This window comes from Miscanthus floridulus, chromosome 1, assembly GCF_019320115.1.
Source record: "Miscanthus floridulus cultivar M001 chromosome 1, ASM1932011v1, whole genome shotgun sequence".
Taxonomy (NCBI): Eukaryota; Viridiplantae; Streptophyta; class Magnoliopsida; order Poales; family Poaceae; genus Miscanthus; species Miscanthus floridulus.
This window is the reverse complement of record NC_089580.1, coordinates 186,249,225-186,271,855: the sequence shown is the minus strand read 5'-3', so window position 1 is coordinate 186,271,855 and position 22,631 is coordinate 186,249,225. Positions and strand designations below refer to the sequence as shown.

Here is a 22,631-nt window from a genome sequence, read left to right as displayed (position 1 = left end):
TGGGATCTTCATCAACAATCTTCATGAGCCATTCACCCACGTCCTAGAAGGTCCGATCCAAACACACCCCAACACCAAGCCAACACCTGAGGGCTCCGACCCTAACACCAAGATAGCGCTCGGGGGCTCCAACCCTAGTGCCTCTATGAAGACATCACCCACTAACATCGCCGTATTGGCACTCAATCAAACCGACTGGCAAGCACCGCTACTCACCTACCTCCTCGAGGAGGTTCTCCTGCCTAAAAGGACTGAAGCCCAATGGATCGCTCGATGCGCCAAGACCTTCATCATGCTCGGTGATGAACTCTACAAACAGAGTCCATTGAGGGTGCCCATGAAGTGCATCCCCACCAACCAGGGGAAGCAGCTCCTCCTCGAGGTCCATGCTAGTATCTGCAGACATCACATGGCCCCAAGGTCGCTGGTTGGAAAAGCCTTTCACCAAGGTTTTTACTGGCCCACTGCACTATGAGATGCAGAGGAGGTTGTCCACAGGTGTGAGGGATGCCAATTTTATGCTCGGCAAACTCATTTGCCAGCATAGGAGCTTCAAACCATCCCCATCACCTGGCCATTCGTGGTCTGGGGCCTCGACATGGTAGGACCCCTCAAAAAGGGCTCATGCGGCTTCACTCACCTACTTGTAGCCGTCGACAAGTTCACCAAGTGGATAGAGGCCAAGCCCATCACCAATCATCCACTCGGAAGAGGCGGTCAAATTCTTCCTCAACATCATCTACCGGTTCATCGTTCCTAACTGCATCATCACTGACCATGAGACTAACTTCACCGGGAAGAAGTTCTTAGACTTCAGTGATGGATACGACATCAGAATCGACTAGGCCTCATTCAGACACCCACATACTAACAGTCAGGTTGAGCATGCCAATGGCATGGTCCTCTAAGGACTTAAGCCACGCATCTTCAACTGACTCAACAAGTACGCCGGGCGATGGGTTGCAAAGGTTGTAGCGATCTTCTAGAGCCTAAAAACAACCCTGAACTGATCCATAGGGTTCACACCCTTCTTCCTGGCCTATGGAGCTAAAGTAGTGCTGCCCTCCAACCTCGACCATGGTACCCCAAGACTGAAGGCTTTCGACCGCGATCGAGCCATGGAGGCTCAGCAAGACGCAGTCGACTTGCTCGAAGAGGCCCATGAGGCGACTGCCATCCACTTTGCTCGCTACTAGCAAACTCTCCACATGTACCATGAAAGGAAGATCAGGGGGAGGATCCTCAAAGTCAGTGATCTCATGCTCTGGAGGATCCAATCAATGAAGGAAAAACACAAACTCTCTCCACCATGGGAAGGACCCTATACGGTGACAAAAGTGATCTGACCGAGCACCTACTGACTAAAGGACGACAACAGCGACGTTCTCACCAACACTTGGAATATTGAACAACTACGTCGTTTTTCACCTAAATTCGGTCTTACTGCTTTTTTCAACACTTGCTCCTATAAAGCACCCTAGCCCGAACACTTTCAGCCCAAGTCGCTCAGGGGCTCCATAATGGTACAATACTAAATACTACCTCTCTTTTTTACTGTCACATGGTAAAAACTTTTTTCCTAAACGAAAGCACATTCCATTCCTTTGATTACCCTACATGACTTTGTTCTTACTCCCGACAGAGCATGCCCTGCCATGACCTATGGTTATAAGCAGCCGAGCCTAACGGGCCTTGCCTAGGTTCTTAAAAGTTGTAGCCCATGGAACGAATGGACATGTGTAAAAAAGAAAGGATAAAAACAAAGCTATGCTAGGATAAAAACAAGGAACAGATAGTGATTCTATCACAAAAATAGAACTAATATATTCATTGATACAAAAACTATTCACACGGGGGATCCCCCACGAACTCAATAATTATATTTGTTGACTACTTCTACTCCAAATACTACTGTGGCCGCTCGACAGCATCGGCTGACGCTAAAGGAGAGGCCATGACACACACCATCGGACATAACCACCACCATAAGGGCCCCACCCAGTTCTGCTCCCTCGACTTCGATGAGCGCAATGGGTACCTCAAGGGCCCTGCCCGGTTCTGCTCCCTCAACTTTGGTGAGCGTAAGGAGTACCTCAAGGGTATCGCACCCATAGATGCTCAGCAGAAGAGCATGGAGCTCTTGACCTTCTCATGCAGTCGAGGCAGCTCTTGGGCAGGGATGCTGCCCACCAAGGTATGGCCGCCATGGCTAGAAGATATCTCATCAAACTTTATGAACTGGCCAACCTGAGCAGCTGTAAGGGCGAAACCTCCCATCAGCGTAGTCCCGAGTGTCTTCCTCTCCGATAAGGCTCTCCCAGAGAAGACTTGCCAAAAGGAGTTCATGTGTGGATCCATCCCGATGAAAGCCTCATAGATGGTGATAAAGCTAGCGACATATGACACCCTCTAGTGCGCCACCTTCTTTGGCGGAACCAACCCCTTCTCGGCGAAGGTGGCCAGCACCATCTCATCTACGTTGGGGGACCTCCAACTCGACATTGCACCCTAGAATCTCAAACGGGTCTGTGAGTTCTCAATTCCTTCTCCCTTCCCCTATTTAAAGAAGGGGTGGAGTAGTTGAGGAAAGGCGAAAGGATTGGGGTGAGAAACCCTCTCCCTTCCCCCATTCAATGCAGATGGGAAATGACAGGATGCACACTAATTAATGGAACGGCGCCTGGTTAGACGGGACATGGCCTGGGTATGGCCCACCACTACCGCATGACCAGGCGTGAGAAACAAAGCGCCACCACGTGTAGGCGGCTCTCCGCCTTCCCAGGCGGGACTTGGAAAGACCCAAACAACGGGATCTCTGCCAGGAAAGACCATCGGGCTTCCTAAGTCAATCGAATGGCTCAGGAAAATGCCGAGAGACAGGTAAGGAGCAAAGGGATGCCCCACGTGGGCCATGCCGACTCTATCATGAATGACGAGCATGGATCTTGGTTGGACATTTCTGATTAGAGCTCTTCAAACCCCGTCACTCAAGTCATCAAGGTAACATTACCAACCCCCACTATTTCTTTATATAATCATTCATACATCTATGCATGCATTCATTCCATACACTCGCACCTCCTGGATGATTCTACCCAAATTGCCTAGGGGCTTGAGGCATCACATATGTGGTTAAATGCATCACAACGCTCTGTGTTGTGTGATGAAGCGGCAGTTGCCACATTCAACATGAGCATTGACCGACTAGGGCTCGAAGGCCGCCCCACGAAGGGCTCGAGGCCACCTTGCGTCAAACAAAGCTAGGGGAGAAAACGCAGATGAGCCCCAAGCAGCCCTCACCTAGTCTATCCCAAAGTAGATAGGGTCATCTCAACCTTCTCGTTTGATCCTAAAGCTCGCCAAACTCACAGAATCTCCATCGAGGGGAGGCCAGTGGGCCACTTCGGTCGGTCTCCAAAATGACCTAGGCATCTACCAGGTCGCAAGTTAAGGAGCAGTGGAATGTCACATGAGGGCTATGCTGACCCCATCACGAATGATAGACCCGGATTTCACTCGATCATACCCGTTAGTGAGCTCACCGAGCACGTCACTCGAGCCTAAGCCATCGAGGCAAGAGATGTTAGCTTAGCCCCTCTGGTTGTGAGAAACTGAGGATAGGGTAACGTACAAAACTCAAACCAACCCCTACCAAGCCCAACGGGACTCAGGGGCTCTAGACACCCAAAAATGCCTCGGCTGCACTTGGGACCACGACTCCGACTCGCCCAAACCCTTGGTGTGCCCAACACCTAGATCCACGAGTCTGTTTTGACCCCTCGGCTGCGCCCGATGCCAGGATCCACGAGCTTCGTCTCACCTAATCCCTAAAAACAAACTACCTTGGCTACGCATGACACCTTGGTTGATGACTCTGTCTTGATTAAAATGCACACACACACGCCCATTGATAGAAAACCCCCAAGCGATTCAACCTAAATTGCCTGGGGCTACACTCACGGGTACGCTCACACGCACCCGCTAACGAAATGAAACTTCCTCCGCTGACAACATAAAAAAACCCCCAGATGATTCTACCTGAATCGTCCAGGGGCTCAGGGGCTCCTGTCGAGTTCGTAAACCCAGGGACCCTCATGGAACGACTTCCCAACAAAGGCTCACCCCAGTAGACAATGTTGCAAACAATACATGGCTCATGGGCTGGCCCAAACACCTAAATAAGAGCCAGAAGGACAATCCAATCTCCAACTGGAAGGCCTGGTCGAGGAGGAATGATGTCCACTTTTGACTTTGGCCCGCCTCTCTGACCGGAAGGCCTCGCAAAGGAGGAACAATGCTCGCTTCTGATACCAACCCACCTCCGAATGGCCTCTCCGACCAGAGGGCCTAGCCAAACATCACTTTCTGACTCCAACTCATGTCTACAACTGGGGATGTGCCGAACCCCTGCTTACAACTCTTCTTTGACTGGCGCAAATAGAGTCGATTGGGACCAACCGACCAGGGATGCCCGCTCAGTAAGGACTAGGAAATAGATGGAGAAAGTAAGGCAGGGTACTCAAGTCAACTATAATATCGAGGAACGTACCCTATACACCTATAGGATAGTACCCTGCGACCTCGATAGAACCCAAGCAGTATTGTAGGCGCCGACATTTCCCCTACAGTGTTGTAGGCGCCATCAACTTCCATACCAGACAAACACGGTAAGGCTTCCTCCACATGCCTCTAGGCATCAATAGTGTTGTGGGCGCTAGCATCTACCATACCAAGCGAACATGGTAAAACCCCCAGTATGCCTCTCGGCATCAATAATATGGCAGGCACCGACGTCTACCATACTAGAAGAAGACGACGCGATCTCCCATGTGCATCTAACATTAAACAGTATTGTGGCACCTACCATCATCTTGCACCCATCGGCGTGTGCAATAAGACTTAGTAGCATACGTACTCTCTTCCTCTCACTTGTAAGGCCATCCCCTTCATCTATAAAAGGGGATGAGCTCTCTCCCAATAAGGAGATCTATCAGTTCACTTACATTGATTCACCCTCTGTAACTTTAGACACTCTAAAGTTATACTAAGCACACACTCGAACACTTAGCACGTAGTAGGGCTCCCATCACTCTCAGCCCTTTAGACCAGAGTCTGACCGGATCTCTTGCACCCCACATCTTTCTCTTTTCTGTTTATAACCCCACAGCAAACTTCGAGCAACTGGGCTCAGAAATAAAGTCATCGACTGACTCAAAGTGGATGTAGGGCATGTTGCCTGAACCAGTATAAACCCTGTGTCATTGAGTGCTAGGCCTCCTTCGATCACAACGTACAACAAAACTACAAATATTTACGTGTTGGTCACTTTTCTGGACCGACAAACACCATGGTCATCAGCAGGCTGCAAAATGCATCTCGAAGAGGGAGGTGTGTGTAACACCCTAGGTGTTAAGCTTGCATAGCACACTTGCATGGCATGAGCATAAGCAGCATCCATCCATTCATAATCATGAGCATGTGGTGATGCATTTTTGTTGTTATGTTTATTTCCATAAAATGCTTAGATTAGCCATATGTATGCTTGATGATCATGCTTGTTAATGCAAGTGATTGTTGTTTAGTCACTAAACAAACCCAGACACACTTAAGATGAAAAATGAAACCATGTTTATATTCATGATTTAATCTGAAATTGCTTCTATGTGTGTGTGGCTAAAAATGCCTTTTTCAAGATGTTGTTTTGACCTGTTGCTTAGAGTGCTTGCATGGAGTTGGATCTTAAATAAAAGTTGTAGTTCTACTTGAGTAGAGAAAACTTTGTTTATGGGTCTAGAGCTAGTTTGGTTTCTAACTTAGTCTAACAGAGCCTCCAAAAGTGAATGAAGTGTTGTTTCTGGAGCTCAAAATTTGGCCAAGTCAATGGGCTAAACAGAATTTGTAGTTTTGAGGTAGACACATTTGGAGTTCCATATCTTGGAAACTAGTTCAATTATGACCAAGCTTCTTCAAGCAAAGTTGTACTCATGTAGCTCTATCACATGGTACAATTGGTTGAACAAATCACTAACTGGTTTAGAAGTTGGAAGAGGGAGAAAATAGAGTTTTAGTCATATTTTTGGGGTTGTATTGGTCAGCACCTTAACAGTTTTTGAATCAGCAATGCAGCAAAGAAGGATGCCGTGGCTGACCAGCCACAAGAAATTCGACGCCGTGTGGCGCTCTCATCGCGCCAGCACTTGGCACGCGCATGCATTTGTGAGGGGAAATTGAAGGCCGAGCCGCTGCGTCATCGCCCTTCCTCTCTCGCTCGCTACTTCTCCCTCGCCAATTCCCTCCTCTTGACCAAGCATAGGCGATAGCAGGGAGCAGCGCCGCCGCCACCGCAAAATCCATTGCCACCACAGCACCTACATCCTTTTCCTTCCACCCACAGCACCACCATGGCCTCCTCCACCTCGCTGACCTAGCAGCGCCGCCGGACTTCGCAGGTAAAGGCCGGGAACGCCGAGCTCACAGTCGTCATGCGTGCGTTCCACCACCGTCGCCCACTCCTTCCGCCACCGCATGCGTACATGTTGAAAAATCATTCACTAACCTATCCTGATAAATGCGTCTCAACGAGAGGAGTCCAATGGTGCTAGTCCTGTCGCCGAAAAGTTTGCCGCCAGTGAGCTATGGTCGGTTAGGTTGACCATAGGCCCCAGCCATCAGCCCCTAGGGGTGCACTGAGCTGTGTGCGCGTAGCAGTTTCTAGGGTTTAGTTGTTTTTCGTTTTAATGTTTTCTAGCTTATGTGCTAAACTTGTAAAATCAATATACCATGCTAGGAATGTCTAAATTGAGTGAAACAAATTTGGTTGGTTTCATCTTGGAGTGTTCTATCTAATAAAAATATAAAAATTACTGTGTGCTGCAGTTTGTATGTAGTATGAATTATAGTTGTTTAATGCTATGAATTCTTGTTAAATGTATAGTAATTTATAGAAAAATCATAAAATCGAAAATGAAGATGTTCAGCAATCCTTGTGACTAGATCTATGCAGTAGATGTATAATCTTGTATGTTTTAGTAGGCAAAATCTTGCTTTAGGTTTATATCTATGCTCTTTTAGGGTTTTCAGTGTTTAATTCATATGTGTAGTTTTTGTGATCTGGTGAAATTTTTATGGTAGACTATTCATGATGTGCTTGTGCTGTGATAAAAATTTCAGCTTCATTAGATGCAGTATGGCTGAGCTTTTGATTTAACTTGTTTAGAGCTTGTTAAATGGGTTATAAATAATATACATGTGTAAAAATGGAAAATATGGTTCCACTAGCTTTGCATGATGTTATTGTAACCTAATAAACATTAATATAGCCATGTGTTTATAGAAAATAGTCATCCATAGATTTATCTTGCTCTCACATGCTTATTGCAATAAAAACTTATTTTTATCGTAATAATTAATCTACTAAATCTGAGCATGTAAGATTTGTACAATAGTCATGTTTTGATAATATCTCCCACATATAAAAATCTCAGCCCCAAATGAGATGTTTACAACGTCACCTATATTTAATATATAGGTTTTTATATGTAATAAAGGGTTAGTGAATGCTTAATAGTGAATAAGCTTTTGAATGTCTCTTGTGATGTTTCTAATAGTTGTGTTGAATGGTATGTTGTTGAATTGTGTTGATTTTGATTTGATCTTTTAGATACATATGTGTGTATGCTCTCTTGTTAATATGACAACTAAGAAACATGTGGCTTATACAAGTTTCTAGCCTTTGCTTTAACCCTTATTTGAATGTGTGCTATGTGTATGTTAGTGAATGTTTGTGTGTTCATAAGATCAGCCCCTAAATTACCTTGGGGGTGGGTCGCTCTCCTTTATATGATATCATGTTTGCTAATTAGTAAACAAGTGCTGATAGAATAAACATGAGAAATGAACACCACTATGTAACCTCCCTGTTTAAAAGATGTGTTAATATGCTTTTCATGTTAGCCATGGCTAATGATAATTTACTATGTTTATAGTAGTTTGTGAGCCATGTAATTAGTTATAGATATGTGATCTTGTTGTTGAACCAAGTGAAGAACTTGGTTACATATGTGCTGAAATGGCTGCATCCACAGTTTATGTTGTGAGAATGATTTTCAAGGTGATAATTATGTTTTCCTTGAATGTATTTAATACCAAAGTTTTAGATAACTTTGTCATCTCGCTTGTCCTAAAATTTTATTATTTTAGGACAACAGATCTGAGAGTTATAGATTTTACTAATTTTCAATCAAGATTAGCTTATGTTCTGAACAGTGCTGCAATATTATGTTTTTTTACCATGATAGCTGTTGAATCACCTATTGGTGACAATAAAAGAGTTGTAGTACTTTTAACAAGCTTTCTAGAAAGTTAAGAAGCATGTTTGTTGGATGTCTATAACTCCATGTTTGTTGGATGTCTATAACTCCTGGTATAAGCTGTTTAAAGTTTAATGTCAGATTCTGTCCAAGTCTGTATATAATTGCTTCTTTGTAATGTTTGGCGTAGTTAACTATGGAGTTAGCTCTAGAGGATAATACGAAAGTTGTACACAATTTCTTAACATTTCTATAAAGTCCAAGATCACCCTTGTTGGATATATAGAACTCCAGTTATGAGTAAAAGAAGCAGTTGTTGTAATGCTGTCTAGATTCTGTGCATGTGCTTAAGTGATTGATATAACTTGCTCTTGTTTTGGCTAAACATGTTTAGTTAATTCTTGATGATGAATGCTTGCAATGGCTGAAACTTAAGTTGACTTATGTGCCATGCTTGATGCACTTGCTATCTCTCGATAATAGATTGTGTGATGTTTAGTTAAACAACTCTAGGTGTCTATGCCTTCTCATGTAACCTTGTGCTTGTCTTGAATGCTTTTATTTGATGTATTTCATGTTGCCATTCTTCGCATTCATACATCTACATTGTGCATCTCATCTAGGTATGCTAGATGAACCTCGTGAAGGACGAAAGGATGTGATGTTAGAGTCAAACCCGAAGATAGTGTTTGGTGGATCTAACCTGAAGATGGAAGGACTAAGCAAGTGCTACAACCAGAGATGTCACCAAGACAGTGCAAGCTAACTAAATTGTCTTTGTGTTGGATCCTAGGCAAGCCCCGGAGCATTCTAAGTCTCTTACCCTCTCTTTTTATAAATGCACTTGAGTATAACTTTTGTATGATGCATTAGGTGATAGGAGTTGGATGAAACCGTTGGTGCATATTCCCTATCTTGTCCACTATATATATAAATACTTGTACCCTTACTAGTATGAGTAGGTCGATCCATGCTTAGCGATGCTTCGACTGGTAGAAGTCAGGTGATTTCATGTTACCTGTGAGATATAGGTGGATACTCGGTCACGGTTGGCTATATTTGCTATCGTGAAAAATAACCATATGATGATTATATAAATGGAGACCGAGCAGGATCTTATATAAAAATGGTGATAGGTTTGGCTATGTTGATCCCGTCTGTATCGATTAAGGACTGTATCATTGTTCGACCTTCGAGATTGAAAGTACCTTCCGCATAATGGCCGGATAACTTGTTCCGACTGTGATGCCGAGTCCCTCAAATTTGGGCTAGGTTTTGAACTGAGATGGGCATCATTGGAGGAGAGTAAGGATGTGCAGTGCGATAGGGATGGTCAATGGGTAGGCGGGGCCTGAGCTTCCTAGCATCCGGCTACCCCCTGAGTGATGCGTCATGTTCAATCCCACGTGATCCCGAATATGAGTAAAAGGTTACCCAACGCGAGCCTTTGGCAGGGTTTGTACAGGTGTGCGTTATGGATTTTGCCCAGCTGGTTGCAATCGATTTAAATCGTCGTCTCTCTTGGATAGTGAGAAACTCAACTAGCTTCAGCATCATAGTAAGCTGAAGAAAGATGATGGTTATATTGATTATTATGATAAAATGGATATGGTTATTATTGTGATGCTTATTAATGTTAATCAAGTGGTTGCCCTAGAATAGGTGCAAATTTAGCCATAATAAGCTTCACTGAACTTGATGCTAAAATATTGACTAAAATATTGAAAGTAAGGACTTATGGTAGTAATGCTCTTTGCAAAGTTATGCTATCCAACCAGCTCCACCAAATAAGCCCTACATATCCTTGAGAGTCTTTTTATTTCTCTCCTATTGGTAAGTCTTGCTGAGTATATTCGAGTACTCAGGGTTTATCCCAACATGTTGCAGGTGAACTTCTTGGCCCGCAAAAAATGGTGGCTAATCACCGGTGGGCTCGGCTACTCCATATTTATTTCTCATCTACATGCTTTTGTTGGAGGATGTCATTTAAGCTAGCAGTGTATTTTAACTTATGTTATTATAATTATTTGAAAGCTATGTTGTTTCTTCTAATCATATTTGTACTCAGTATGTATTATTTATTTGTGAATTCAATTGTAATATTATTTCCACTGCAAACTCCATGTACATGATGTATATTTGCTTAATCTATTATGATCTTGGTTGTGATGTGGATTTACCGAGGTCCTTCGTGACACTCGGCGGACTACTAGGTTTATATAAGTGAAAGTATGTGCGTACCAACGTGTTAGCGGGAGCAGCTGATCTTGTATAAATTGGGCGGTTCTGTCATAGTGTAGGGATTAGTGGCATATCTTTGATCGGGGAATGAATCAGGGTATGAACTACCCCAAATCTACTCTCCTGATGGTGATTGTCGACGTAGTGCCCATTGGGCGGAGTTGCTGGAGCACCGATGAATGGACGCTCGACAGCGGTTGGAACAGCGATGATGATGCCTGGCATGGTAGCCGGTTGATCTAGAATCACGCGTTCCCAGTTGTGAGATACATTTGACACCTCCAGCTTGGACTTTGAGATGTCGAGCTTCATGTCATCGATGATGCCTTCAATCGACGGCCGCCACTCATCGAGCGACATGGTGACCTTCTCTAGAGCCACCATGTGGCCCTCCTACGCTTGCTCCAGATCACAGATCCGGTGAGAGAGGCACGTATCATGATCCGTGAAGCGCGAATCCCACTTCTGATCATGCTCATTGAAGCGGCAGTTGATCTCATCGTGGATGATCTTCATCTCCAGGTTCATGATTCCTAGGCGGTGCTGTCGTTGGGTGAAGTGGTCATGGGCTAGTGGTTGGGGATGATCTAGATCAACGTCAACCACAAGTCGATTCGAGCAGAGAAGGGAATTACGGTGACCAAATCCCTAGCAGCAGCTCACTGCTAGAGATGAGATTGAGCTAACTGTATCAATTACTCAAATCAACCGATGGAGTACGAGTGGATCAATGAGGATAACCTAGAACCGGTGTCTCTGTTACCAAATGTTAGCAGGGGGCAAGGATAGGAGAGATTAGGGAAGGGAAATCGAAGAGATTAGGGAAGGGAAATCGGACGAACAACACATAATTTAGGTGAGGAAGGATTGAGTACTTGAGAGTTTAGCATTGTTTACATGAATCATAATAGATCTTCTCTCCTCTCTCTCTGTTGTTTATATTGTTTACATGGTGTTCCACCCGCTAGTGCATGCAAGCACTCTCACTTCCACTCAGCACCAGCTGGATGGACAATGGGCCGGTGGACGCATGACCCGAGCCAAGGACCATGGGCCGCCTCTTCAGTAGTAGCTATAGTAGTTGGGCAGCTAACACATCGCGACAGCTAGCTTGCTGGGCATGAGCAGGGTCACGCTCTCCTTCATGACGTAGGCCAGCATGCACTGGTACTCATATAGCATCTCCGACCAGGATGACGCTGGCGTGCTGCTCCTCGGCCACAGCGACCATGCCATGGCCACCATGGAGGAGATGGTGGCACTACTACAGGTGGCCATGGTGTGCGTGTCCACCGTGCCTGACGTGCTCCTCCATTGCTATAGGCCGCCGCGACCGAGACCAGCGAGGCAGGTGCACGGTGGCGGCCACCACATGGATGACAACACTGTGCCTATGGCCGTGAGAGCACGGTGGCGAGGTTGGTGGTGCATGGCCTCGCTATGTTTGCGCATAGGCTGCCATGGTCACACATCGCCGCTCCACCTCCGGCCCCCACCATAGCAGCGTCTAGAGCGGAGGTCTGTGGCGAAGCGAAGGCGAGATCCAAGGCACAGCAATGCGAGCGCGGTGAGACATCCATGTAATATCTTAGGTGTTATGAGCTGACTTAGCACCTAAGTTAAGGTCTCGGAGAAATCAAGCCGAATGGGTTTTCGAATTTCTGACAAGTTAGAACATGTATGAAACAGGAAAGCGATCTTGGTAAACATAACTTGTATTTAGTACTTAAATAAAAATTGAAGTACAAGTTTAGTAGATGGAAATGCAACTTTAACTTTTGGAAAATAAATATTGTTAACTAGTGTTTTGGGAGCTCAAAAATTGAATTCAAAATTTAAATAGAACTTTTCGCTGAATCAGCAAGAAGTCAAAATTGTAGTTAAAGTGTCATTTTTGGTGAATTATATTGAACAAAATAATTAAAGAGTGCTTAAATGTTTTTGCGCCTATGGGTTAGTATGAAGTATGGACTGTTGCATGAAGTATTTGTTGGTTAAAGTTAACAAGGTTTAGGTCTTTTAAAAATTGTGACAAAAGAGTTAATGGCTACCTAGTCCCAACTAAAAACCCTTAACTTTTCTAAGTATGGAAGGGTGGTAGACAATGCTATTTTGACGTTTAAGTTCTAACTAAAATACTTAAACACTAGTTTCATGTTTTTGTATTATTGGTTGTCCCTAAGTGAGCACTTGGGCACGGTGTAGGTCGTAGGTGTGTTGGATGCCACGTTGCCCTGTTTAAAAATTGCTCAACTTCGTTGGGATGTGCTGTAACCTAATTGTTGGTGCTCTGTTCGTGCACCGGCGTTCAGCGCAATGATCTTATCTTGGCATCTCTCCATCTTTATCTTGAGCCATCCTCTGGTCGTAAGCATTGTTTCGCTATTTAGCTGTTAGCACCAACTACAGGTTAGTAGAATTGGTTGAGTCTTAATCAAGACGCTAAGTAGTTTTGGCTCACTTTAAAATTGTGCTTGGCACCATTTCGGCCGCGGGCCCCATGGGTGTGGTCACCACGCGTGCGTGCGCTGCTGGCACCGAACTTGGGTCATGGCCAGGCTGTTGCCACTAGCTAGCTCTTGTGCCCGGTTGGTGCCACGCAGCGCCCTTGGCCCCGCTATCACTGTGTGCGCGTGCCACCCTTTGCTTGTCGAGCCGCACATGGGGTCAAGACAAGGTTGTGGCTATCATCGCCTTGCCCTCGTGGCGCTCGCCTCACTCCTTGTTTCACCTACTGCATTGAGGCTCAGGGCAGGTGCCAATGCCGCCGCGTCTGGGCCAATGACCTCGGTTGTAGGGGCGATGGTGATGTCCCTCTGCCATGCTTGCCCCCGCTAGCTGACGCCGGTGTGACCTACTCGGGTCTAGCTACTCCAATTCAAGCATGTCATGCCAAGCCCTCCCCGATCTTGTCGCCTGTGCGCATGTGCTCATACTACAGCTATCGGTCGAAGCCACCGACTTAATCCACTCGAGCTCACTCTTGTGCCTCTTCACGACATGACCATAGCGGGAGCACCACGTGCTCTGCCTATCGATTCGCTTAGCTAAGAGCTTCGCAGATCAATTCCTTGCACCAGCAAGTGGCCTATGGAGTCGACTAGCCAGGTGACCCCTATCAAGGCTTTGTCGCGCCTTGGCGCGGACGAATTTAGTGTTTCCACAACCACCGGTCATTACACCTCAGAAATAGAGCATGACTTGGGGGTAAGGCCCTACCCCTCGGTAGGGGTTCAACTAGTTGTTCCTATGAGCTCACCTTGGTCCCCTTGTGTTGTTGCTCATCTTTGTTTCACTAGGAACGATGTGAGTAAGGACCTAACGCGTCGGTGTCAACCTTGGAGCGCTGTCGATATCACTGCGCATGTGGCCATACCACCTCGGCACTCCTCCGCCTCAACTACCTCCGCAACACGAATCCCGATGAGCTACTGGTGCGTACTCGCTATCTCCACCACCTCGATAGTGCCTTAGGCACTGGAATAGTCACACCGCCGCACGGTTCTGCCCGTTGTCGAGGCTAGGCTTCAGTAATGCACCGTTAAGCTCCCAACTGCCGTCCATCCTTGCGTGTTTGGCCATAGAGCCTAGTTGCCCGGCGAATCCGCTGTATGCCATCGGTGAGCTGCGCCATCGCGCGCATGTGTCTAGGGGCATGCCATTGTAGAGACGAGTTTTTACAGGGTGTTAGATGCGAGGCGTGTCTCTTCTACAATAGTGCACATAGTGTTGCATAATAAATTGATAGATCAAGGTCCTTTCTGCAAAATAGCCAACGAGCACGAGGGATCCACCTTGGGTCGCTTGCTTGGCCAGCTTGCTACGCGCGCCCGCGTCCCGTGTTGGGCCAAGCTGGGCTGCTGGGCCAAATTAGTTGCCACTGGCCCTTTTCTTTTTCTAAAGCATTTCCTAATTTAGTTTCTAAGCGAACTTGTAAATTCAATAAAAACTTGTGTAGTTGCCCAAAAATTGTGAAACTAATTTTGTTATGTTCCTAAAATCATGATCTATCTGCCAGTATATCTTGTTCACATAGTTTCATAGTATTTTTAGGAGTTATCTAATTAAATTGAGATGCTCAATATTGTTAAGGTATAAACTTTTAGGAATTTTATGATTAATTAGTGCTAGTGTTACTTCTAGAAATTTCACAGTAGCTTCCTAATATTATGAGGTGTTCACTGTAATTTTTATAGCTCTATAATAATTAATTTTCTAAGATAGCTAAGTGAGCCCTAGTTCGAATATATAAATTTAATCAATAAGAAACCAAAACACCTTTTGTAACACCCTTGGTGTTACACTGTACAAACTTTTGCTAAAACACTGCATGTGCATCATACTTATGTGTAAATATGTGTAATATAGGGTGTAAAGCAATACACGTAACTTGAAACGTTCATTGGAAATGCGAAATAGATGTTATATTTCATGTCGTGTTTTATCGCTTAGGGTTCTAGACGAAGATTTATTGAATGAAAATGTTATAGAACGCATACCCGGTACTTTAATAAAGTTTGTAGGTGGCGATGAAATACTTGCGGTCGAGAACAGGATGCGCTAGATAGCTTACTTAATAGCTTGGAAATCGAAGTTGACGCGAATAAGAACAAAAACTTAGTCAATTTCTTAAGTCAAAAAATGGATCGACGAAACGAAGTTTAGGAATTTTTATAGGAGAATCGGTTTAAGTAGTAGCATGGTTTTAGAGTTTGTTTTAGTACCTTGACATCCCATCTCGAGCGTTAAATAGTTAGTTTAGCTACCGGATCATCGAGTTGAATTTTTGAGCAGCTTTAAAAAGTGTGCATGACACGGTTGTAGCGTCTGGGCGCGATCACCGTGCCGATACTCAGCGTTGCCGTGCCTGCTGCCCAATGCGCATGCCACACGAGGGCTACCGTGCTGGCTGGTCCTACCGCTGGCTCCACGCTGTAGGCCACGCCACCATTGCTACGCCCTGGCACACCACTCACGCACACGCACACGCATGCTGCGCCTAGTGACCTAGCCACTCGGCCTCCACCGCCGGTGTCATAGGCCCGCTGCTCTAGATCGGCCATTGTTGCTGGCCATGGCAGCTTCACCGTGTCGCTGAACCCGCGCGTCACGTTAATGCATTGTTGCTGGCCGTGGTCGCTTGTGCGAAGTCGTCGCGTGCGCCCTGCCACCGCCGTCACGTCCGCCTGGCTGCTGTACCGCCTCATGCCCACCTAGCGGCACCGTGTGCACGTGACCACATTTGGCATTGCCTGCAAGTCGCCTCGCCTCGCCTGCCTTGCCGTCACATCGGCGCTCAATGAAGCTACGCTACTGCCTCCTCTAACCGACGCCATGTCACTACGGCACGCGGGGGCGAGCCACCATCATCGGCTTGCGGTTTATGGCCGCACGGCCCACCGTCCTGAGCACATTGGTCGTTTCCCTATCGCCCTGTAGCCGTACATGATTGTGCACCAAAGTGACAGCCATGTCCCACCACGGCAATGACGAGCCATGCCATGTCGGTCTTCCCTGTTCCTCTGGCGCCGTGGTCGCCGAACCCGCTCCTCTAAATTTGGGTCAATGGGGCCACCTTAGTCCAATTAACCCCATCCACAACTCCATCATGTAGCTAGCCACCCGCCTGACCCCACCTTGCAGCGAGCCTCACCGTGCCATGCTCCAATTCAGAGTTTTCCCCCGCCGAGTCATTATGACCGCTGGGGCAAGCGTTGAAGGCTATCTCCCTATCCAGTGCAGCTCGTGTCAATTCATCGCACCGCCAACTTCGCATACACCTGCTCATCACCTTGTGCACCTCTACCTAATCGCTACCACCGCATAGCCACCCCTGACGTAGCCTTGCCACTGCCGTGCGCCATCATACCGTCCGTATGCACATGGTCAGCTTGGCTCGGGCGACCTCCAGTCGAACCGCCACCCCTTTTGGGTCCGTGGTGAGTGCTTGGAGCTCACTCGCTGTCCAATTTGCCTCAGCGTTGTTGTAGCTCACCGGAACATCGTCGTTTTAGTGCAGGAGCTCCACTGCCGTGGACCGGCCTTGCTATGGCGTCCTAGCTTGCGCTTCCTTCGCACAGTGCTTCGCGTTGAAGCCTAGTAAGGTATCAGCTCCATAGATAGGGCAAGGAATGGTTGGTCTGGCCGGCATAACCGTCCTGTGCCAGCCCGCCGCGCCGGTGCACGCGTGGGAGGCCCGAAGGTATGGCCGTGGTAAAGGAGAAAAGAGGGAGGGCGTAGGTGTAAGATAGCATACTGTCAAAATAGTGCTATTAGCGTTCATGCGATTATCGGGTAGGCCGGGGGTGTTTTGCATGATGATGATAGGTTAGTGTAGTTAGTTTACAGTTATCTATGATAATGAAAGGTTCATAAATTCAATTTAGAAAACTTAGTATTATTTAGCTTAATATTTGTAGGAATTTTTATGGCAAATTGATGATAGCTTTAGCCATGAATTTTTTACACTAAGATCATTAGATTATTATGTGCTCACTGTAATTTTTGATAGCCCTAGAGTAGGTTGATAAATAGAGTAACTAGTACCCCTTGTTTTATCATATATAAAGTAAATCGGTATTAAGAGTAAGAATACCTTTAGTTGCTAAGATAATATATGTCATGCTTCATACTTGTTAGTGGTAACAGTAGATAACTTAGCACCTTAGTCGGTAGGACTAGTAGCTTGATAGATGTATTTTATTTTAAGAGCTGTTGTTGCCGTATTACTAAGTGTTGCATCATCATTTCATGCATGTAGATCACGAGTTGGTAGAGTTCGTGCCCATGGATGAACAGGACTATGAGGAGGTCATTGAGGAGAATGAGAAGGAGATCCTTATGCAAGAGGGAGCCTTGGAGCCTTTTGGTGTTGACTTTGTTGACCCACCGCCTGCCCAAGGCAAGCCCCGGTGCATAACCCATATTTTTAATGATCACTGAATATATATATGATGTGCATTTACGTTACAGAAATTTTATGGAAACTACATGCATAAATATATCTACCTATGAGTCCTACTAGTATAGGTCGAGTGGTTGTTATGCTTAGGATTTCGGTAGCATGAGTAACCTATCATTACTCACAATAGATGATAATTATGATCACTCATGATAAAGTGGTGGAAAGGAAAAACGGTGACCAAGCAGGGATATGATTTGGGTACTAGTGGGTGTAAGAGGTTGTGTCCTGCGACCAACCAGGCATAGCTCTCATTGTCTCACAGTTTAACGTAAGAGGATAGAAGATGACGCGTCCTGTAGAGAAAGACGAGGAGGTTGGGGAGATCAGGTACCAGCCGAGGTTATTTGGATTTTAAATGTTCAAAATACGAGAGCTTAAAATAAATGTAGGGGCTCTAAATAGTTTTAAATAAAAAAATATCTACTATAAAGTTGTAGATTATGTCGAGTTCTATAATTTTAGTGTAAAATTTGTCTTTATCTGACTCCACATAAAAGCATATAATTTTTTTATATATAACTATTTCTAGAGACCGGTCTCTTTATAAACGTTAGAAAACCATCTCTAAAGATCATCATTTATAGAGGTGGACATCAAGATGACCGCCTCTATAAATAATCAATTAACAATGATAGTCACTCTAGTATACTCAGCCATTCTAAATGATTCATAGATATGAGCATGTTCGCGTGTAGGTTTCAGCTAGGACTTATCAGTCAGTCAACAATGTTTTTCTTTCACAACAAACCAGCACCAGCCAGGCTTATTAGCCCAGAAACCAACCAGCGAACATACTCATATCTATAAAAGACCTTTTATAAGTCTATCTGCCTTTGGCCTTTTAACGCAGACGACTATAAAAGACCTACCTCTGTTTTGGGACATACAAAATTTTGGGATACAAGGTATGAGAGGAGATGTTGGTAAAAACAGGTTTATGTTCCTACCTCTGTTAATTATAAGTCTGTCTACTAAATTTGTGCATAGTGTAGGTAGGACCACCGTAGAGCTTTGACATGCATATGGCTCCGTTCGCTGGTCTGAAACTTGGCTGAAACTGGCTGAAAAACACTGTTCAGGCTGAATTGTTGTGAGAGAAAAACACTGTTCCGACTGAAAAAAGAAGCCGAACAAATCGAATATAGGGTAAGCCGAACAGAGCTATAGGCCCCGTTCGTTTGGAGGAATTTTAGAGGAATCTGGATAAATCTGAAGGAATCTGGAGAAATTTGTGATAGAAAAATACTATTTCAAATAAAAAAATAAATCAAGCCGTATTTAAAGGCACGCGAACAGGGCATAACATTGGCGCTCACAATCACACTAGCAGGCGGCAATTGGAGAGTCCAGCCACATAGATGGGCCACGCGATGCCGAGGTTTGGCGCCGTGTTAAGCACGACAAACTAGCGAGGTACCAGTCTTTTGTTTGTCATTAACACTCTGGCCGTGTTTAGATGCCATCTAAATTTTAAGTTTTTTCGCTCTCTCTCCATCACATCAATTTTTAACCGTTTGCATAGAGTATTAAATGTAGGTAAAAAAATAACTAATTGCACAGTTTAGTTCGAAATCACGAGATGAATCTTTTGAGCCTAGTTGATCCACGATTGGACAATATTTGTCAAATAAGACAAAAGTGCTACTATTCATCGGTTTGAAATTTTTTCGCAATCTAAGCTAGGCCTCTATATGAAAAATCGTCGATTCCAGTCGCAAAACTGGGCACGTACGGATTACATGTCAGGGACACAGGGATAAGAAATGTTTGCGTTAGCAGGTGAGGAGCTTCTCAATCAAAAAGAAAAATACATGATCGGGAAACAGATGAACGTTATTAGCACGGGAATCAGAAAGAAAGATATGTTCTATGACAAGGATAAGAAATGTTTGCGTTGGCAGGTGAGTATCTTTCTTTTTCATGGAACAGGTAATGAACAGAAATTAATCTCAAGAGTTTTAATGTTGTCCACAGGCCACAGCTGCATCCAGCTTGCTAAGCTCGCGACACCGGTTGGATACACACATACTGCTCCTCCTACATGCAATGAATTGTCTCATTGTCATGACAAGAGAACGATGACACAGCAGTATGTAGGAGAGTATGTGCGATTGAATACGTGAGAGGACAGTTCGTTGCATCCGCCATCCAGCTAGTAAATGAGGCGCATTCGAGCTCCTTTGCACTAAGGTCTGGTTTAGTTTCTCCTAAAAATTTACACTATATTCCATCGAATATTTGACACATACATGGAGTATTAAATATAAACTAAAAAAAACTAATTGCACAGATTGCGACTACATTGCGAAACGAATCTTTTAAGCCTAATTAGATCATGATTTGACAATAAAGTACTACAGTAACACATATGATAATGATGGATTAATTAGACTTAATAAATTCATCTCGCGGTTTACTGACGTATTTTGTAATTTATTTTTTTTATTAGTATCCGAATACTCATACGATACCTCTACGTAACACCCGATGTGACACCGTATACGCCCTTGAACTAAGCGAGGTCTAATTCGACCCCGTTGCCGAATCAGCTCGCGCCTTCCATCTACGCACCCATAGTAGCTTGGTATATGCACGACAGCACACCAACGGTGGTATCGGTATGACGGTATGGCATGATGGCACAGCGCCAGCATCAAGAGAGGAGAGAATACGGCCGGTTCAAATTTCCCAACGGCCCCTGGACGCAGCAGCTGCTGGAGTTTGCATGGCCGTGTACGTGCTCGCTGAACGTACGCTAATCGCTACTAGCTACTGGCAGCAGGAGTATTAACGCGAGGCAGAGCAGTGTGTTTTGCTGCTCGCGAAAAGCCGAGAGCGCGATGCAACGCTACTGTCATGTACAGGGGCGCGCCAATAAATTATTCGTGCTGACCAACGGCCAACCAACTTTCCGCAACGAGCAAACATGTTACGAGTACATGCACACGGACAAGTGACAGACACCGAAAGTTCCAAGCTACATTTATGCTATGCACTTAGTGCTATATCTACATCACCATTCATCGCCATATATGAATAATACTAATATGATATATGATATACCCCTCATTGCACGTGCGACACACGTGCGCTCTACTGGTGCACGCGTGCCTAGGGAGCACGGTATAGAACCATCCATCCTCCATCTGTGGCCATGGGTCGGTCGGACGCTCCCGTTTAATTTGATTTGATCGATCGACGCTGGTAGGTACGTAGCTTAGCTAGCTATCTAGTCCCTGCAGCAGAGCAGCTGGAGGCCGAGCTTGAGTGCCACCGGCGGCTCAGCCTCCGGTGGCGGCGCGGCGCGGCTGGCGGGTGGGTGCAGGAACTTGCAGTTGGGGCACGCCGGGCTGGCGCGGCACATCATCACCAGCATGTGGCACCGCACGCACACGCCGGCCACCATCTCCCTTCTGCCGCTACTGCTGCTGTCCTCGGCATCCTCCGCGGCCAGCTGAAGACCGCGATGGTCGTCTGCCGCCTTAGTAGCCGCCGCCGCCGCAGGCTTGGGCTTCTTCTTCTCGTGGGCGAGCGCCCGGCGCGGCTCGAACGTGAGGTTCAGCTCCAGGTCCAGCCCTGGCGGCGCGCAATTCGCGGAGTCCTCCTCTTCCTCGTCGTCGTCTTCGGCGGAGGCGGGCGCGGCGCGGTAGTCCGACTCCCCCCTGGGGTCCTTCCACGTCCGCTTCTGTGTCCTCGTGTTGTAGTAGTTGATCTGCCCCGACTGCATGCACAACAAGACACGGGTTCAGAACAAAACACACGTACGTGCAGTGCGTACACGGCGCTGCTCGATGGAGTCGATCGACACGGACGGGATAGACTAGACTCAAGGGCCTGCGTGCGATAAGACACGTACCTTGATGTCGAGGCAGCGTTGCCACTCTGGGGGCAGCGGCGCGGCGTCGAAATTGAGCTCGATCCCGTCCACGACCTCGCCGCGGTCGTCGTCGCCGCCGCCGCCGTCCCGCTTCCGCTTCTTGCTGGTGGCCGCATCACCGGTGCCCGTGGAGGAGGCGCCGACGCTGCCGACGAGGGAGAACCACGGCAAGCGCTTGGTGGCCTCCGGCAGCAGCGCCGAGGACTGCAGCGACACCATCGATCGTCGATCTGCTACTGCTATGGCCTATATATGATTCTCTACACGTGTACGTACGTTCGGCTTGGGGCTGCTGCTGCGGATCAGCGGATATAGGAGTATGTCGTCGTTGCACCCTCGCGGTCGGTGCGGCTGCGGCGCAGGAGTGGTAGTAGCGTACTTGGCTTGGTCGGGCCGGTCGCGGACCTCCTTCTCCTCTCCTGATGACGATGTATGCGATGCGTGTGGGGGCGCTGGGTTTGGATTCGGGCGCAGCGAGGGATCGGGGTTTATATAGGGAGAAGGAGAAGCGAAGTGGGTTCAGCCGCTGAGGCAGGCTCGACGTCGACGGGGGCCAGAAATTTATGAGCACAGAAGTGGTAGCCAGGATCTTAAAAGGGGGGACACTGCGACCGGGCCCACGAGATGTTCCCACAGCTACTTACACTTACTGCTGGTCAGGTCGGGTCAGGGTCGAGTCAGGCCAGCAGGCCGCTGGCCCGCTCCGCTCCGCCTGCACCGCATCGCATTCCAGACATCTCGATTGCGTTTGCGTGTCATCCGGCTCCGGGGCCGGCCGGCCTGTGGCCAGCCTCTCGCTGCCCGGGCGCCCGACGAGGTGGGGCGAGGTTGGGCTCGGTCACCAGCTCCATCTCCCAGCGCGGGCGCGGCATTGCCATTACTGCTGCGCCGTCCTCCTCCTCCTCTATCTCTCCATCCGCCTCGCCTCGCATCGCTCTCCGCCCTCACACGCCTCTTAACGCTGCATGGGCTTTTGCGGTTAGCCATCGTTTTAAGCTCGCCATCAAGGCTAGCTAGCTAGCAGCAGCGCGCGCATTAACCTCGCTCGCTCTCTCCCGTCAGGCGTCAGATCGATCAGCTAGCGCTCCGCCTCCGCCGGCGTCGCCTGCCGCCTGTTGGTTGATAAAAAGTTTCCCTTTCCCCGTTGGATGCCGGCTTCCGCCTGGAGCCGCGTCGAGTTCCTCGGTCCATCCAGCATTCCGGCTCCGGCCGAAAGCGGGTAGCTACAGACTTGGACTGG

The 22,631-nt window shown here is 46.9% G+C and overlaps 1 protein-coding gene across 1 annotated transcript; it reads right to left on the bottom strand.

Annotated features, from left to right (window-relative positions):
- Positions 1-20,473: 20,473 nt before the first annotated feature.
- LOC136505391 (uncharacterized) lies at positions 20,474-21,870 on the bottom strand. Its single transcript, XM_066500546.1, has 2 exons — positions 21,371-21,870; positions 20,474-21,235 (listed from the first exon to the last, which is right to left on the bottom strand). The coding sequence occupies exons 1-2, from the start codon at positions 21,608-21,610 to the stop codon at positions 20,744-20,746; spliced, it is 732 nt and encodes a 243-aa protein (XP_066356643.1). The 5' UTR covers positions 21,611-21,870; the 3' UTR covers positions 20,474-20,743.
- Positions 21,871-22,631: the final 761 nt, after the last annotated feature.

Excerpts from the sequence above, each read along its gene's own strand:
- LOC136505391 (XM_066500546.1), bottom strand. The coding sequence starts at position 21,610 with ATGGTGTCGCTGCAGTCCTCGGCGCTGCTGCCGGAGGCCACCAAGCGC. Across the intron at positions 21,236-21,370 it reads AACGCTGCCTCGACATCAAG|TCGGGGCAGATCAACTACTA; the intron begins GTACGTGTCTTA and ends TTGTGCATGCAG.